This window comes from Mesoplodon densirostris, chromosome 16 (genome assembly GCF_025265405.1).
Source record: "Mesoplodon densirostris isolate mMesDen1 chromosome 16, mMesDen1 primary haplotype, whole genome shotgun sequence".
NCBI classification, from domain to species: domain Eukaryota; kingdom Metazoa; phylum Chordata; class Mammalia; order Artiodactyla; family Ziphiidae; genus Mesoplodon; species Mesoplodon densirostris.
Window position 1 is genome coordinate 86,800,523 of NC_082676.1, and position 17,518 is coordinate 86,818,040.

At 63.8% G+C, this 17,518-nt stretch overlaps 2 protein-coding genes across 4 annotated transcripts in view; one reads left to right on the forward strand and one right to left on the reverse strand.

Annotated features, from left to right (window-relative positions):
- TTYH3 (tweety family member 3) overlaps positions 1-3,306 on the forward strand; it is a 29,006-nt gene extending 25,700 nt beyond the window's left edge. Inside the window, exon 15 of one of the 3 annotated variants that reach the window (XM_060120119.1) lies at positions 157-243. Coding sequence is in view for 2 of the 3 variants with exons in the window: in XM_060120118.1 (XP_059976101.1) it covers positions 157-231 (75 nt within the window). In the remaining variant the exon portion in view is untranslated. Of the gene's footprint in view, positions 1-156 lie in introns of all 3 variants that reach the window. The other 2 variants (XM_060120118.1, XM_060120120.1) reach the window with 2 other exon arrangements.
- Positions 3,307-9,037: 5,731 nt separating this feature from the next.
- LFNG (LFNG O-fucosylpeptide 3-beta-N-acetylglucosaminyltransferase) lies at positions 9,038-17,301 on the reverse strand. Its single transcript, XM_060120446.1, has 8 exons — positions 16,782-17,301; positions 12,208-12,256; positions 11,593-11,692; positions 11,336-11,489; positions 11,143-11,228; positions 10,547-10,712; positions 10,340-10,425; positions 9,038-10,158 (listed from the first exon to the last, which is right to left on the reverse strand). Exons 1-8 carry the CDS (start codon positions 17,208-17,210, stop codon positions 10,092-10,094), a joined length of 1,137 nt encoding a protein of 378 aa, XP_059976429.1. The 5' UTR covers positions 17,211-17,301; the 3' UTR covers positions 9,038-10,091.
- Between the last annotated feature and the right edge of the window lie 217 nt (positions 17,302-17,518).

Here is a 17,518-nt window from a genome sequence, read left to right on the forward strand (position 1 = left end):
CTCCCGGAGCCCCTTCTCCCAGGGCTCTGCCAGCTGTGCCACTGTGTGGTCCTGCCCCATCCCACCCCGGGGTGCTCCGGCTCACCCCATGGAGGCCCTGCCCTGCTGTGCCCAGTGCCCGCTGACCACCTGCCCCCTCCCCTTGTCTCCCCGCAGTACACTTCCAGCATGAGAGCCAAGTACCTCGCCACGAGCCAGCCTCGCCCCAACTCCAGCAGCAGCGGGCACTAGACCGCCCGACAGCCACCCGCCCCACGTGCCAACCGCCCTGCTCCTCCCCGGGCCGGCCTTGCTGCTTACACCCGCGGCTGCCTGCCGCACCCTCCGCGCCCACCCCGCGCCTGCTGCCGGTGCCTCTGTGGCCACTCGCCCCTCTCCTCCCCTTCCTGCAGGGGCGTGGAGATGCCCGGCAGGCTCCTGCTGGTGGTGACGCAGGGGCTCCGGGCCCACACCCTCTCCTTGGCTCACACACCTGGACACCTGGGGTTGCTGCTAGCGACGCCCGGGCCCTCCTGGCCCCCAGCCCCACGCCCCTCTTCCTCCGAGGCTTCGGGGGTTTGCAGAGCCCTGCCGTCTCCTCGGCTGGCAGCTGCCCCGACCCATCCCTCCCACAGCTCTGACGCTTCTCCTGCTCCTCGGATGCTTCTGTGCCTCACCTCTTAGTTCGTAGGCAGCACGGTGCTCCCGTGTGCTGGGCATCTGGACAGACGGCCGTGTGGACCCACCCGCCTGCTTGTCTCCCATGCGTGGAGACCCTCTTGTGGCGCCTTCACATGCCTCTGCCGCATCTGTAACTCCTTCCTTCCCTCGCCCCCCACCCCACCCCAGGCTCTCTACATCGGGTCCCCACTTTCTCTGCTTCCCTCCTAGCAGCGCTCTCTCCCTCAGCACCCACCCTGCTTGTGGCACCCAGCCCTCCCCGGCGGCAGGAGACAGCAGGTGCCATGCGGAGCCCAGGCTGCTCATCGAGTGCTGGCCGCCCTCTTGGTGCCAAGACCCCTCCCCCACCCCAGAGACTTGACAGCTTCATCCGGTTCATTTTTTGCACTAACCATATTTGTCATCTCTAGGGCAGGTGGGGTGGCGGGCCGAGTGGCACCCCCTTTTCGGTTCCTTTTCCATCCAGGACAGGCACAGCGTCCCAGAGCCGGCTGGGGGGCTGGACCCAAGCTGGCTGTGAATGTGCCCTCGGCCCCTGCCGCCCCTCTTGGGACTAACCACTGACCTCACTCCAGCCTCCGAGAGAGAGCACCCCTGGGCAACCCAAAGCCCGCGAGTGTGACGCCGAGTCCAGGCCAGAGTTGAGTCCCAGGATAGCCGGCTGGGAGTCGGGCTGGAGAAGGTGTTTCTTCTCGTGGTGCTGCTGGGGGTGTCGAAGACTGAGAGGCAGCCCAAGGGCCTGGAGACCCCTCCCTGGGCAGGCGCTGCACCAGGGGACTGTGTCCTCAGGAATGAATGTCCCTTGGGCTGTAGGACTGAGGTCCCTGTGGCCTCAGTCTCCCTACCTGTGAAGTGGGAACAAGGCTTCCCTAAGGTGCTTTTGGCTTAGTGTACAATGTTTGCTGTGTTTCCTGCCGCAGATGGGGGTGCTACCCCCAGATCAAGTTGGGAAGTCCCCTGCCAGTCCCAGCCCTGCCCAGCCAGCCTGAAGCAAGAGAGGCCAGGTGCAGGCTCTGCCCTGTGTCAGCCCAGGGGCAGCAGAGAGCCACTTGGCACCCACACGAGGGCCCAGGCCGGGGCAGACAGCAGCCGGCCGGGCAGTTTACAGACATGGTGGGCTCTTTCTCCCAGAGCGGCAGGGCACCCCTTCCCCAGGGTGGCCTGGAAGAGGCCACCTTCCTCTGTGATCCCTTCTTTGTGCTGGTATCTGGGACCAAAAGCATGGGTGGGCCTGGGACTAGGTCATGTCTCCCCCTCTCCTGGGGCAGCTTCTGCCCTGGACAGGGTTGGGGGAGTGAGCAGGCACACACGGGGGTGCTCCAGGTGGGCCTGAGGGCCCGCAGCCTTGCATCTGAGCCCTTGCACACGGCCAAACCTCACTGAAAGGCAACACACACACACACACACACACACACACACGCGCGGGCGCGCGCGCGGCGGTGCCACAGCCCAACCGACAAGTTTTTCTCTGGGCTCCGCCGCCTGGGCGGAGCATTCCTACTCGGCCTCGGATCAGAGGGGAGGCGCCAGCTGTGCTGCCTGGGGCGCCGCTCGGAAGCACAAACGGCCGCCCGGCCCGTGAGGCCGAAATGTGAATGTACATAGCGTGAAGGCCGGGCGCCGCGCACCCTCGCCGCTCGGAGCACCTCCGTGCGTGCGTCTTGTGCGTGCCTGCCCGCCCATCTGTGACTCCGCCCAGTTCCGAGGCGGAAGAAAGGAAAACGGGGAGGTTAAAAGGGGTGCAAGACCAAGCCTTGGTCCTGGACGGGGAGCGCGTCCCGCCCTTGGTTTTCTTTTTGCTGTTTAAGTTTTCAGGCCGTTTCCTAACCAGTCCCGTCCCGGTGACTTACCCGCATCCGCTCCCACCCCTGCACCTGTGGTTCTTGCCCCTCGCAGGCCCTGCAGCATCTTGGGCGGTGGTCCTCTTCCACGTGGATGGGAGGGAGACGCCCCGAGGCCCCTGACGGGCTAGGCGGGCAGGAGGGGCTCCAGTCCGGCCGCTCGCCGATGGGGCTCCTTGTGCAGGCCCACGCTCCCCCCAGCTCCCCTGGCCTGGTGTGGTAGGGCCTGATCGGAAGCCCTGATCCTATATGCCCCTCCACGCCCACCCCATCTCACTATGCAATCCCAGTCCAAGCTCCATTCCCTCCCTACCCCAAGACCCCCGCCCAGCCCGGGAGGGGTTCGTGGGTGACAGCCCCAAATGGGGGGACGAGCGGGGACCAGGGCCTCTTGTGCGGGCTTTTTTTTTTTTTTTTTTTTTAACCATAATGGTTGTGTGCCGCACCACTTTATATTTGTTACATATAATATATCTCTCGAAGTAATTTTGTTAGGACTCCCCCTCCCAGGTTTCTCTCCTGGCCCTTGCATCCCACCCACAAGGTGATTTAGCGTCCTGAGCGGGGAACTGAGGCCTGAACCGCTTGGTATTCTCCAACTTACGTAGGGCCATGGCTGTATGTGCTGTCGCTGTGTTTCTGGGTTTTTTTGTTTTTGTTTTTTTAACTGGGTTTGGGGTTTGATTTTTATTTCTCTGGGGGCTTTATTTTTCTTGGCAAATACTAAAAATCTCGTCAATGTAATTTCTGTGGTTTCTATTCAGCTTGGGTTTCATGTTTTAAAATAAACAAATTTTAAAAAACAGGCCTCTTTTCCTGAGTTGTTTTGGCCCCCGCCCAAGTCTGTGGGCAGGGCGGCCTCGTGCCGGGAGCCACTAGAGCCTGGTGGGCGGAGTCTCGCGGGAGAGGGTGCCTGACGGGGCGGGGCCTGGTGGGCGGGGCGGGGCGTCAGGTGTGCAGAGCGGTTGACGCTGGGAGCGGTGGTCTCGAAGGCTCGAAAGCCTCATTTGCAATCTGGGCTTGCGCTGGAGGGGCCTGAGGAGACCCGGATTGCGGTGAGGAGGGCCCAGGCTCCGACCAGCAGGAGAGGTGACAGACCTGGCCCTGGGCAGGGCTGCTGGAGCGGGTCAGAGAGGCCAAATGGGAGGATGGTGTGTCTCCAGGAGGAGCATCTCCTGAGTCCCCACTGTAACCTGAGGCGGGGTTCCCGGTGCTTCCCCGGGCGCCTCGCCGCCCACTGGCCTCGCTGGAGTCCTTACAGGTGGTCTGAGCAGCAACCCAATCCCCGCCCGCCGAGGTAGGAAGGATCATTCTTGTTCTCATTTGAGAAGCGGGCTGGGGAAGGCGCCGTGTCGTCGGAGGCCACATAACCCCAGCACATCACCTTGGGTGGCAGGAGACATACTGCCCACCTCGCAGAGAACCCTTAGGACCCGTGGAATTGGGGGAGGCACGTTTGCCCAGGAGAGTGTTTGTCTCGCATGCCAGGTGCACAGGTGGGCGAGGGAGCTGCGAGGCCCGGTGGAAGACAGCAGGCTCCCGTGGCATTGCTGGCGCCGAGGTTCCTGGCTCTCAGCACCATGGTGCCTGGGTTGGCGGGGGCACAGGGCGGAGCTTCTGCCTCCAGCACACACCAGCAGCCTGGTCCAGTGGTTTCTGTTTTGGTTTTTTTTTTTTTTTTTTTTTTTTTTTTTTTGCGGTAAACGGGCCTCTCACTGTTGTGGCCTCTCCCGCTGTGGAGCACAGGCTCCGGACGCGCAGGCTCAGCAGCCATGGCTCACGGGCCCAGCCGCTCCACAGCATGTGGGATCCTCCCGGACCGGGGCAGGAACCCGTGTCCTCTGCATCGGCAGGCGGACTCTCAACCACTGCGCCACCAGGCAAGCCCTGGTTTCTGTTTTGACTGGCTTCTGGGGAAGGGGGCCCAGGATACATAAGCCCTGATGGGGCGATGCTAAGCACCCAGGAGTGGAGGCATCTGGGGCTCCGTGCTTCTGCGATGCCATTTGGGGACAGCAAGAATTGTCTCTCCTCTTAGGTTTAGCTGCCAAGCAGAAAAATCGTGCTATAGCTGGAGGGGGCGTGGCCCAGAGAAGTGTGTGTGTGTGTGTGTGTGTGTGTGTGTGTGTGCGTGTGCGTGTGTGTGTGTTTAAGATGGGGAAATAACAGCATGCTGTGAAGGCTGATGGTAATGGTCCCGTAGGCAGAGGAAATGGCTGCAGCAGGGAAGATGAAGAGTTCGTTGAGGGAGTGATGTTCCTAAATCACCAGGAGGGGCTGGGACCTAGGTCCCAGTGGAGGGGCTGGCCATAAACAGGACTGCGGTCCCTCCTGCTGGCCCGGTGATGAGAGCATGTGGGCAGCTTGGGGCTGGGGTGGCAGAAGGTCTTATGAAGTAGGGGTGCCGTGGGAGAGCCAGGGGCGGGGCAGTGGGCCTCCCCAAGGGCCCCTGAGGCTCTTGGCCTGGAACTCAGGTGAGACTCACCAGGTGGGAAGGCAGTCCCTCCAGCCACCCAGGTGTGGGTGGTGAGCAGGCAGAGGGCCGGATGCAACAGGTCAGAGACTACGGGCTTGGCCAAGAGAAGATGTGGAAGCGAGAGAGGCCGAGGGAGGTGAAGGCGACTTCGAGGGCATGACCGGACCCTGGGATTTCAGCCAGGGGAGGACAAGCCCTTGAGGGGTGAGGGATCTGGGGTCCAGGGGGGTCAGGAAATCGGAGGGAGTGAGCTGGAAAGATAGGAGGTGGAGGCAGAGTGGGATGCCATGGGGTAGGCAAAGCGTGAGGAGTGACTGTGGAGGGGCGACCAAGGCGGGGGCGGGGCAGGTTGTTGGGAGGCGGGTTGAGGGGATGCCAAGGGTGTGGGAAGGGTCACTGACACCAAGTCACCAGGAACAGAGTGGGAGAAAGCATGTGGGATACCCACATGGGGGAAGGGGCAGCAGATGTTGTGATCCTGTTGGGGGAGGGGCAGGGGGCCGGGGAGAAGGGTCTGCAAGTGGCCGCGGGAGCACCTCCAGGAGTGAGGCGCGAGGACGGCAGATGCCCGGCAGGGGGCGCTGAGTCCTCGGAGGACGAGAGGCTAAGGGCAGGGCCGGACGGACCCTGTTGGAAGACCCACCTGGAGTCCTAGATGGGCTGGGGCGGCCCAGGAATCTGCATTCCAACAAGTTCTCAGTGACCGCCGGCTGCTGATCTGGGGCTCAGCTGTGACTACCACGTTCAAACGGGAAGTGAGCGCTCACTTGGCAAGGATCTGGGGATTTCACTGGGATGAGCCAGGAGGAGATGTGGCCAGCCCTGCATCAGAGCCAGGGGACAAGACAGTGACATGGGTGGCCTGGGGTGGCCTGCAGCAGCCGGCTCAGGCTTGCCTCTTGACATCACACATACCGCACCAACAAAATATTGGTAATAACCAGTAGATTCCAAATATTGGTAATATACCAACTATTGGTAATAACCAAAGATTCATGATGTGAACTTTTAAGAGCAAGCAAGGGGCTGCAGAGACGGTCTCCCCTCCCTGTCACTCGGGGGCTGCACCCCTAGATCCGTGTGGGGGTCCCGGGAAAGGTGGAATCGGGCTGGGAGCGGAACCACCAGCTCTGGCCACCAGGCGGCGCCCAGGGACTATGGTGGGTTATACATGGGGGGGTGGGCCCCAGAGGCCTGGGCAGGGGCAGGAGGGGGCATATGCGGGGGGAAGCAGCCACAGCTCTGAGCCCCCAAATTCAGCAACCTCCAGGGGCCAAGACGAGGAGCCCTCTAGTCCCTGGGCCCCTCCTAGCGCTGGACCACTTAAGTGCCTTCTGTGTGCCCAGCCCTAGGCTCAGAAAGGACTTGGGGAAGGGGTCACCTCCAAGAACATTTGGCAGGGTTGGGCCTGGGGTGGCGGCAGGACCGACCAGTTGGTCTGGCCGACGGAAAGGTGGGGCTGGCACTGGTTCCCCGCCCCCCTTCCGCTCTGACCCCAGACCCAGAGAGGGCAGGACTGGCTGAAGCCTCCAGCAGGTCAGGCCTCTCGAACCATGGATGGAACCTATGGAAAGCTCCACGGTGGCTGGAACAGGTGGAGGAGGGTCGTGGAGACCGAAGTCTGTAGGCCGTCCTGTCTCCCAGCCCCCCAGGCATCCTGACAGGTCCCACCTCTGCACCTTTGCCCAGGCTGTGCCAAGACCTGGAACATCTTCCTCTCCCCACTCTGCTTCCCACTCCAGCTCAGATGTGCCTCTTCGGGGGAAGTTGGCTGTGATGGCCTAGCTGAAGGGAAGTTTGTTTAAACTGAGCAGGGAGGGGCCCCACCGGGCCCCACCCTGGCACCCTTCTCAGCCCCTCCAAGACCTGGCTCAGCCTCTGCTCTGGCCAGCTACCCTGGCACTCACCCGCCGGCAGCAGGGAAGCTGGGGGGCTGGGGGGGAGCACCCAGCAGCCCCAGTGGTTGCGGTTTTACTTTTTATTTTTGAAAGCCCACAAGTGATGGGCAGTTTGGGAGGGCCAGAGTGGGGGATATGGAGCCCCTCAAGCCAGCCAGGACCCTCTCCAACCAGCCACTAGCCCAGCATGTGGTTGAGGGGCGCTGATGCCACCAGAGAGTGGGGCATGGCTGCCCCCAGTCGTGCCTGCAGGAGAAAGGAGGTCACCTCTTCTGCTCCATGACTCATCTTCGGGGCGGGGGGAGAGCCCCCCCTGCACACCCCTGAGGGCGGCGGATGGAAGACATCAGGCTGCCCGGTTCCTGTAAGGCCTCATGGACCTGCTTCCCCTTCTGAGGAGGGAGAACTTCCCTCCTCCCTCAGCTTCTTGTGTAAGAGGAGAGGGCGAGGTGCTGCTGTCTATGCCCCTCCACGACCCCTGCAGGCCCAGAGCACCGGGACTCAGCGGCGCTCACATTTATCCCCCTTTCTCAGGTGGAGGTCAAGGCTCCAGGAGGAGCGGGGCTTGCCCCCCAATCCTGCGCTCCTGCTCTGCTGTCCCCCTGCTCGGTGCCCCCAACCCACGCGGGGACAGCTTGGACCAGCTGTGACCTACCGATGGCCCCAACTCTGAGGCAGACTCCACCTGCCCCGGTCACACCTCTGCCCCGGGGTCCCGCCAGCTCTGTGCAGAGGCAATGCCAGCTGCTGGAGGAGGGGCGCTGGGGCCCGGGCTCCACACTCTGCCAGGGCAGCCGCTCCTGTGACTCACGCTGGCAGGGAGGAGGCCCACGGCCTCTGCCCACAGGTGGTAGCAGTGCTGTGACGCCCGCTCCCCGGCCGCGCCCCAACCCAGCCTGGCACAGTGGGTGCTGAGGGGAGTCGGGGGTGTCCCCCAGACAGGGCTCAGTGTGATGGTGGGGGGCCCTCTCCCCCTCCCACTGTCCCAGTCACTGCCACCCCCCAGGGCAGCTGCTCTGGAAACCATGCTGCTGACTCAGGGCCACACAAGGTCCAGCTGGGGTCAGGCCCTGGCCAGCTGCTCCCCAGGACAGGGCAGGCACCAGCAAGGGCTGTGAGGAAGGGGTCCTCTCCGGCCTGTTGGGGGCGCTGAGTATGTGACTGGACCAGGAGGTGACTGGACCGGGAGGGGCTGGCATTCTGCCCCCAGCTCAGGGGTGGGAAGTGAGGTGCTCTTCAAACCCCTCTGTCTGCTTTCCGATGTGTTGACAGGGCTAAGCGTGGAGCAGAAGGGAGCGAGGAGGTCATAGGGAACAAGGAGCCCCAGGTCCTAGCAAGTCCCCACGGGGGTGGGGCTGGGGCAGCTGGAGGCCGGGAGGTGCGGGGGGGGGGGGGGGGAGGGGAGGTGCGGGGGGGGGGAGGGGTGTGTGTGTCCAGGCTCAGTTTGAGGAAGAGGAACTGAGGGCTGCCCCAGGCTGCCTGGGAAGGTGGGAGGAGGGGATTCCCCAGCTGAGGCCCGAGCAGCCCCTCCCCGCTCCTGCCATCACAAAGCCTTGATTTGAGGAAGGGCCGGAGGAGCTGCTTTGTGTAGAAAACAGGGCAGGGACCCGTCCAGGGTCTACAGGCTCCTGGGACCCGTCCAGGGTCCACAGCATGGGGGGGCGGTGAGGCCAGGATCCAAGGTCAGCCTGATCTCGGAGTGTGAGCTCTTCACCAGCCCAGCTGCCTGACCTTGGGCATCACATAACCTGCTCCAAGCCTCAGTTTCCCCATCTGCAAAATGGGGCAAGAATGTGGCCTCTGTGGGCTTGTGACAGAGATGAAGCTGGGTAAGGAGGTCCCAGGTCAAGCCACAGCCAGCCCCTGTCCTCCTGAAGGGGCAGGCCAGCACAGACCAGGGCTACAGAGTCTTAGAGCTGCTTGTCGGAGTGAGACTGTACATCCAGAGGTCTCCCCTATGTCCGAGGGTGCCCTGGGCTGGTCACGCCTCTCAGGTACCTGGAAGTTGCTATTTAGATCCCAAGTTCCCTTCCCACAATAGTTGGCTTGGAGGTCTCTACACACCTCCCCCACACGAGTGCAAACAAGCCCCCAGCCCCCCTGGTGCAGCTTCCATGAACCTGCAGCTCAGGCCCAACTTCCAGCCGAGACCAGGATGCCCAGGTTGCCCCAAAGAGCATCTTTATTCGCAGCAAAGGACGTCACCATAGCAACACACTTCAATTCCCTGAGAACTTTTCCCTTATCATTCACTTTCCTAGCTATGTCTTTGCAGAAGGAAGAACAGAAGACAAAACACACCTCACTGGTCAGGTGCGCCGAGCTGGGCTGGTAGGAGACAGGTTCTATGCAGAAGGTGGGCAGGGAGAGGCCAGATACCATGACATATAAATACATAGAGTGTTAGACATTTCCATCAGCTTTAACAACAAAGATTACCCCAAGTTTGGCTTCTGCTTTTTCTGATCCACAGAAAAGATAAAATAGCACCCTCCCCGACCCCCCGAAAACACAGACAAAAACACCCTACTTTGTACCCACCCCCTTTCGAAAAACAAGCACAGTAAAAAATACTGTCACAATATTTACAGACACACCCACTATGGGCGACTTTCTCTCTACTTTGGAGAGGAGGTAAGATCCTCAGCTGACTCCCCGTCACACAGGGAAGATGGCTAAGAGAGCGGGGGAGACCCCTGCCCGGGATGGTGCTGCTGCTACCCAGGTACCCAGGCCAGAGCTCAGTGGGAGAAGCGGACTCGGGCCACACCCCCCAAACCCAGCTTCCTCACAGCACTGAGCATGGTGAGTTGTCCTGGGGGCTCTGAGGAGGAGCCGGGATCCCAGGGGGCAGGTGCCTGCAGCGCTGGGCCTGCGCTCAGCAGGAATGTAAAGGCACCTGCACATCGCTGCAGAGCAGCCCCTGGTCCCCATGCAGCCCAAAGACCCCAGAATAATAATAAACCTGCCCTCAGAGTGACCTCTGACTTACAAATCCTTCTGGGGTGGAGCATGGAAAGACAGACAGGTGGTGCCTTGCCTGCTCCTCGGCAGAGCAGAGCTGCCCAGCAGTCTGCTACACGGATGGGCACACAGTACACACACGCGCACGGCCCTGGGGGGAGCCTCGAATGCCAAGGCCAGGGCGGCACAACAGGGGTCCCCGGGCCCTTTGGATACCAGGGGTGCCCGGGGACAGGGTTTCAGCCGTAGCTGCTAGAAGATGGCAGTGTGGGGACACCAGGGTGTGTCCGGGTACAGGTGGCAGTGGATGGAGCGGAACCTGTGGGGACAGAGTGGGGGGCTCGTCCGTGTGGGGTGCGGGTACTGAGCTCACAGCACCGGGGGCCCTCTTCCACCCAAGCAGGCTCCTGGGGGTACTCTTTCGTCATGCTGCTTAGCTGCAGCAGACCCCAAGGGACCCTAGGTGAGCCCCGCCCCCATCTGGGCCTCAGTTTCCTCACCTGGATGGGTCGGCCTCCACTGAGAAGGGGCCCTTAATGTGGACAGCATTCCGCTTGTTTTCAAACATGCCGTAGCTCAAGGTCACCTGCAGGGGGAGGGACAGTGACGCTGGGAAGGGTGCCAATGCCACCCCACCCTGCCCCTTCCCTCCTCTCCCAGCTGCTCTCCTCCGTCCCCATCCCTTCCTGGGCTGCTAGGCAGCTCACCTGCTCATGGAGCTCGGAGGTGGGGACCTGCTGCAGGTTCTCCAGGTGGGAGTGGAAGAGGCCGCTGCGGATGAGGGGCACGCCCAGCAGAGCCTCCACGATGTAGCCGATGGTGCAGTCGTCCGGCAGCCGGATCCGCTCGGCCGTGCTCATGAAGTGGCCTCCGCTGTGGGAGGGCCGGAGGGCCGGAGTGAGCCGAGGCGGGAGCTGGGCAGGAGCCCACCAGGCAGAGCGTCAACCTGGCCGGGCCCAAGGAGGAGGTGCACATGCCCGGTGGAGCAGGGCGCAGCCCGGCCTGTATCCCTCATGGGCTCTCACGCTGGCAGCTCCCCACCTCCCTGAGCCCCAGGACAGCCCCCTCCTCCATACCAGCCAGATGATTCTCTGAGTTGGGGGTTACCGGACGCAGGAAGGGGTCCTGCCCAACCTGGGTGCTGACCACCCTGGTGGCCGTGGGCAGTGGTGGGACGACTCACCCTGCCAGTACACGTGAGGTTGGGGACACTGGTGCTGGGAAGATGAGTCAAGCCAGGCCCCCAGTGGGGGGACCTTGGGATCTGGGGCAGCCTCGCCTGTGCCCCAAGGCACTCACTCACCTGGCCCAAGGGCTCATCTTCAGGGCCAGCCCTCGGCTGATGCAGAAGCCAGCCCCACCGGTGGCAAACCAGAAGTGGACGGGACGCTGCGGGAGGGGCACACGGTGAGACTCCCAGACCCTCCCCCCTGGCCACAAGGACACCTCCAGCCTCCGCCCCGCTCGGCGCAGGCCTGTGTAGGCGGGACACTCACCACCTTGCTCTGGCTGACCCTCTCTGTGGCCTGGATGGGCCTGTCCAGGCTGGGCTTGCCGAGGTAGATGTCCTGCGTGTGCGGGTAGCTGGCCAGCAGCCTCAGCAAGGCCCGCACGTTCACGTAGTTGTCGTCATCCACGTGGCAGAACCACCTGGGGCGAGGCAGGGCTGTCAGGGGGGCGTGGGGGGGGGCACTGCCAGGGCCGGAGCCTGAGGGGGGACGCCCCCGGGCCCCAGCCAAAGGCCGGCACTCACTTCCTCCCCGACTCGATGAAGCGGTCATACTCCACGGCCATCTTGCAGGACAGCGCCTGGCGGCTGTGGGCAGCTGAGCAGTTAGTATTGACCACGTTGCCTGCGGACAAGGGGAGGGGCTGTGAGTGGGTCCAAGATGGTTCAGCGAGGGCGGCCTGGCCCGGGGTCACACAGCAGGCCCCGCGAGAGCAGAGCGAGAGAGGGTGGGGGGCAGTCTGTCTCGGGGCGCCCTGGGTTCAAGCCGTGCCCACAGTGGCCTCCCCCTCAACCCCTCCCTCGAGCAGGACCCAGGCCCGGCGATCTCACCCCCCAGCCCAACCCCCTCCTGGGGGCCCCGCCCCGCCCCGCCCCGCCCCTGCCCATTCAGGCGGCTTTTTCCCAGCACCAGCCACCTGTTGCCGCCACACCAGCTCAAAGGGCCCCGGGTGCTGAAAGGGCCTCATTTGCATGAGAATTGGGCGGGGGGGGGCGAGTGGTGGGGCGGAGCGTTGAGCAAACCCCTTGAGTAAACTGCCCTCCCAGGCCCGTGGCCTCGGTGACCTCTCCAGAGGGGAGAGTTTCCTCTGGGTGGGAGCCCCCCTTGCCTCCCCATGCCTCCCCACGTCCAGGGCTCACCCGTGCGCCTGGCCAGGGCTTCATCTTCCCCGTCCGTGAAAATATACGTCTGCAGGGAGAAATACGGCCTTGAACAGGCAACTCTGTGCCCCGGCCCCCGGCCACCGTGGGGTCCAGGGCTGGGCACCCTGCGGCTTCACAGGGATCCTTCAGTCACACCCATGCCCCACCTTTGAGCCTCAACTTCCCCATATGCAGAGTGGGGCTCAAGTGCCTACCCTGAGTGGAAGTGGGCTGGGGGCCCAGGAAGACCCCACCCCCTACCACCCACCCCCTACCTCGACAGCTGGGCCCAAGGTCAGCCGGCAGCTGCGCCGGCACGAGCCAGGTGCGGTGCCCCGCCCACCCGCCAGGTAACCGGCTCCAGCCCGTCCTGCACACCTGGCGGGGCACACACCCTTATTGACACAGTGCCCAGCCTGTGGGAGGGGCGGAGGGTGGGGGGGGAGGCGGAGGAGGTCCGCTTTGGGAAGCCAAGTCTCAATCAGTCGGGGACAAAGGCCTCTGCTGGGCGGCCGCCAAGCACTGGCGGACAAAAGGCCCGGAGGGAGGATGAATCACCAGGCATCGTCCGCCAGCTTTGTCCTGGGCCGCGCTGTGAGGGGAACTCGGCCGCGTTAAGCGGGAGTGGCCGCACAGCCCATTACCATACAGCTGGCCTGGTTAACTGGGCCGGGCTGGGCACAAGGTCCGGCGGGCTGGGGTGTGGCCACAGCCCTGCAGTCCTCCGGGCTGGGCCCTCAACACCGGGGCCTCCCTCGCACCCCGGGCTGCGTGACCAGCCAGTGCAGCGGTCACCTTCTCTGAGCCAAAGCAGCCTCCAGGGTCCTGAGGAGACACGGTCCGCAGGGTTTTGAGGCGGGAAACCTCTCGTGCCCCAGCGCAGGAATCAGTGCCCCCAGCATCCATGCAGCCTAGCAGCCCCGCCTGCTGCTCGCCTTGCTCAAGGCCACATCAGGGCTCCACCTGTGCCAGCACAGGGCCACCCCTGCCAGGATCGCTCCGCGGAAGACGGGGGTGGGGGGGACCAACGGGGAGGGGCCAGGAGCTGCCAGCGCCCGCCTGGGCCCGTCGGCACACGGGGAGGAATGTTCCTTTTCCTCTGCCTGGCCCGCCCAGCGCGTGCCGCCCAGCACACCCAGGCGTGGCTGAGTGCAAAGCCCAGGCCCGGTGGAGGGTGCTGGGAGCACAGGCAGCCGGAGACCCCCCACCTCCGTGCCCAACAGGCCTCAGTTTCCTTCTGTGTACAAACGGGTGGAAGGGAGGGGCCGGCGTGTGCAGGCCTGGCATACAGCACAAACCCAGCGACCTGGGAGGACTCACCTGCGGTGCCCACCCTCAACTGGCAGCCCCAGCTCCTTGCCCAGCCTGAGCCCAGACCCGAGCACACTCTCAGTGAGGTCACAAGCTGGCGGGGCCTAGAGAGAGCTAAGGGGGGCGGCAGGCTCCTTCTACACCCTCTCCACGCACGCACCCCCCTTCCAGAGCAGACACCCCAGGGCAGCCCGCACGCACAGACTCGCATCCAGCGCCCCCACCCCGCCATCATCTCAGCCCAGGAATGCCGTGGGAGGACGAGGCCGGCCCGTGCAGACGCGCCGTTGCCGCCACTGGATTAAAAGGAAAATGCTTTCTTAATGAGATCAAGGGAGGCCTGTTCTCCCGCGCGCTTGGTGGTGCCCTAAAAACCCAGCCCAAGGCTACGGAGATTAAAGTCACCTTTGTTCAGAGGGGAGTGCTTGGAGGCGTGGGGTGTGGGGTGTGCGGGTGCCGGGCCTCCGGTCTCCCCACATCAGAGCAATCAGGAGGGGAGGGGAGGGGACAGGCTGCCCGGCCGCGGGCCTCACCCACTGCTCAGAGCCTCAGTTTCCGCCCTCTGTGCAATGGGTGGAACCAGAGCTCACGGGTGCCCAGAGCAGAGTGCTCTGACGCCTTCTCTTCTTTCATCTCCCTAATGGCCCTGAGAGGAGAGCACCATTACGACCCGAGTGTACAAGTGGGGAAACTGAGGCCCAGAGAGGGGCAGCCCCCCCAAGTCTGCAGTTACACCCCGGGGCAGAGGCGGTGCTGGTCCACCCCAGCCATGCCTTCCAGGGACCAAGACACACACATCCCTCCCCCCCCAGACCCCTCCCCACTTCCCCAAAAACGACAGGGCTGGAGGAGGAAGAGCAGGGCAGCAAGGCCGCAAGGCTGGCTGTGGGTGGGCGGGGGGGACACCCACAGGAAGCGGCATTGTTCCTGGAGCTGCGATTCAAAGAAACACAGGATGCCAAGCTCCCCCCCCCAACAATTGTGGCTGCCGCGGTGGCAGCCGCTGCAGCCTGGCCCACTCCGGGAGGGATGGGGGAGGAAAGTGCGGGCCAAAGGCCCAGCCCCTCATCCTGGACTCCAAGGCCCGTCACAGTGTGGTCTCTACTGACCACCCCCACCCAAGTCACTCCAATTGCTGGAAGTTTCTTGCACACCCCCCCATGTTTGTGCTCAAGATGCCCAATTGCCCTTTCGGGGCATTTTCTTCTCTCAGTCTAGCTCACATGGCACCTCCTCCAGGAAGTCCCTCCCTCCCCAACACGGGTCAGATGCCCACTTTCAGCTCACACAGCCTCTCTGGGTTTCCCCCGCTGCGGCCCTGACTTCCTTGAGTCTCCCCCATCAGACTGGGTCTGAATCACCCCTCACAGGGCTGGGAGAGGAGGTCTCCCTGCTGAAACAGTTTCAAGGACCCCTCCCCCACAGGACACCGTAAGAGGGGTTCCTGCTTGCTGTGACACATGAACCCATTGTTGGGGACAGATTCGGCCTCTCCTGGGTGGGGGCCCTGGGGTGAGAAGGAAACCCAAGTGGCCCCTCAATGGGGGGGGAGCAAAGGGTCCAGGGGAGGGATGGCCTCCACCCCGACTCCAGTGCTCCCCGGGCTCATTCCCTACATCTCTAGGCTTTACCAGTCCTCTTTTACGACAACCTACTGGAAGGGCAATGCTTTCCCTGTTTCAGAGATGAGGAGACTGAGGGTCAGAGAGGCCCTTGGTCTTGCCCAAGGTCACCTAGCTTGGCTGGGACTGGTACCTGAGACCCCCCTGACGCTATTCCCTCTGCTGGAGAAAGCCCCCAAGGTCCAAGACGAGGGGTGCTCAGAGCTGGTGGCAGCCCAGAGGGGGCTGAACCCTGCCAAAGGTCACACAGCAGGGAGCAGAGTCCTGGGGGATGGTGCCCGGCTCAGGGATGGTGCCCCACAAGGGCTGTCACTCAGGGACGTGGGGGACCCCACAGGCCCTCATCGCCAGGCAACCTGAGTGGCCAGCATGCCGGCGGCGGTTCCCATGGAGCACATAGCTGTACACAAGAGGCCGGACGCCTTTCTCCACTGGAGAAAGGGGCTTTGTTACCTTGCCCAAGCGGCCGGCGTGAGAGCCGCCCGGCGCTGGGAATCCTAACGGCCCAGCAGCCAAACAAAACCCGCAGCCCCCACTGCCCCCTCCTGCCGGCCTGCTGAGCCCCTGGGAAAGGGACGCTGTGTTCCCAGGAGGCTGCCATGGGGTTCCCAGGGCCCCCTCCCCATGCTTGGACCAGATAGGACCCTGCCGCCCCAGGCCCCATCAGGACCCCACCATGGCCCTGCCCCCAAACAGGGCTCAGCCAGGCCAGAAGGCCCCCAGACCTCGAGGGCTGAAACAGGGAGGAAGCAGTGTGGGCTCTTCTCTGAGCCCCCAGCCCGGTCCAGGGTCCTTCACCCTCATCCCAGATACCCAGTTTGTCCCTTGAGTTTCCCAGCTCAGGGATATCCACCCCCCACCCCCGCAGGGCTCACATTCTGCCCTCGTCCTGCCCCAACCCAGCCGTCCTGCTGCAGCCCGGAGGGAGATTTTCAAAGTGGGGTGTATCTTTATTATGTGTGTGGAGGAAGTCGATGCTCAGCTGGGATGCACTGAGCACAAGGCTCCAGGCTCCAGAGGCTTCTGCACTGTGGAGAGAGGACCGCCGAACAGACTCTGAGACCCAGTGCTCTCTTTCTTTTGAGACGGACTCCCCAGGGCCCACTAACGCCCACCCCCAACTTCAGAATATTTTCTACAGTGACTTGTCCCATTGCAAAGACTGGGATGGGGATGGGACTGGCTCTGTGCCCAGGGGTCCTAACCCCCCACTCCAACTCTAAGGAAAGAGTCTTCTTCCCAGGGAGGGAATGAGCCCAGGGTGACGCTCCATGCAGAATCTGCCTTGGGGAGGTTTGGGGACAGTAATGCCCCGTTAATGAGTTCCAGCGTTTGAGGGGCAAGAAGCATCACAGGGCACCAACCCCAGGCACTGGTGGCTGGTGTAGGGTCAGTGCAGGCCACCCAGGGCCCTGGAAGTTGGCTGGGGATGGGTCCCCAGCACGCACTTCCACAACCATATGGGGAGAGTGGCCCCACCAGGAAAACTGGGCTGGAAGGGGGTGGACTAGCATCACTGCCCCCTGATATTCCCAGTGGCTGTACAGAGATGCAGCCTGGCGCCCATCGGATGCTGCCACCAGCTGGACAAGAGGGCACCTTCTCCCCTGCCCACTTGCCCAGGCTGCGGGGGCTCACCATCTCCTTGTGGCGCGAGATCCACGTCTCCAGCAGCAAGTCGAGGCGCGCACGGTGAAACTTTTTGGTGGTCTTGACCGCGATGAAGACGTCGTGCGGCGTGAGTGGCTCAGCCGGGGGCCGCGGATGGCCGTCTGCGGGGCGGGGGACGCTGCCGGGAGGTGGGCCCGCGTCTCTACGAGAGCGGGTCAGCAGGCTGAAGTACTCGGACAGACTGTGCACCTCGCGGACTAGCACCCCGGGTGCCGCCGCCGCCTCCAGCCCGGGAGCTGGGGCCGCCCCCGAGGGGCCCGCCAGGCTGCGCAGCGCGCGCCGACCGCGCTCAGCGGGCACCGGGGGCGGCGGCGGGTCGGCCGTGAGCACCAACAGGCAGGCGAGCAGCGCGCCCGCCAGCGCCAGCAGCAGGCGGCGGCCGCAGGGGTTGAGCATGGTGGGGTGGCGGCCGCGCGGTGCGCCCAGCCCCACGCGCCCTGCCCGGTGCGCCCTGCCGCTCACTCCGGCGCCGAGGATCTGGGGTCCCGCGGCAGGTCCAGCAGTGCACCGCCCGCGCCCTGCGCTCTTAAACCTCCCCAGCATGGCTCCGCCCCCCGAGGGCGGGGCCCTCCGTGAGGCCCCGCCTTCAGCACGAGCTCACTGGCTCCCGGGCCCTGGGGCGGGGCCTCTCCAGGTTGCCCCAGATGCTCTGCAGAGCCCACGTGGGGCCGCGGCGGGGGTCTGGGAACTGCCGAGCTGGCGTC

Coding starts and splice junctions, on each gene's coding strand:
- LFNG (XM_060120446.1), bottom strand. CDS start 17,210: ATGCTCAACCCCTGCGGCCGCCGCCTGCTGCTGGCGCTGGCGGGCGCG. Junction 10,426..10,546: donor CCTCCGAGCTCCATGAGCAG/GTGAGCTGCCTA, acceptor CTCCCCCTGCAG/GTGACCTTGAGCTACGGCAT. Junction 10,159..10,339: donor GTGGAGGCCGACCCATCCAG/GTGAGGAAACTG, acceptor CTGTCCCCACAG/GTTCCGCTCCATCCACTGCC.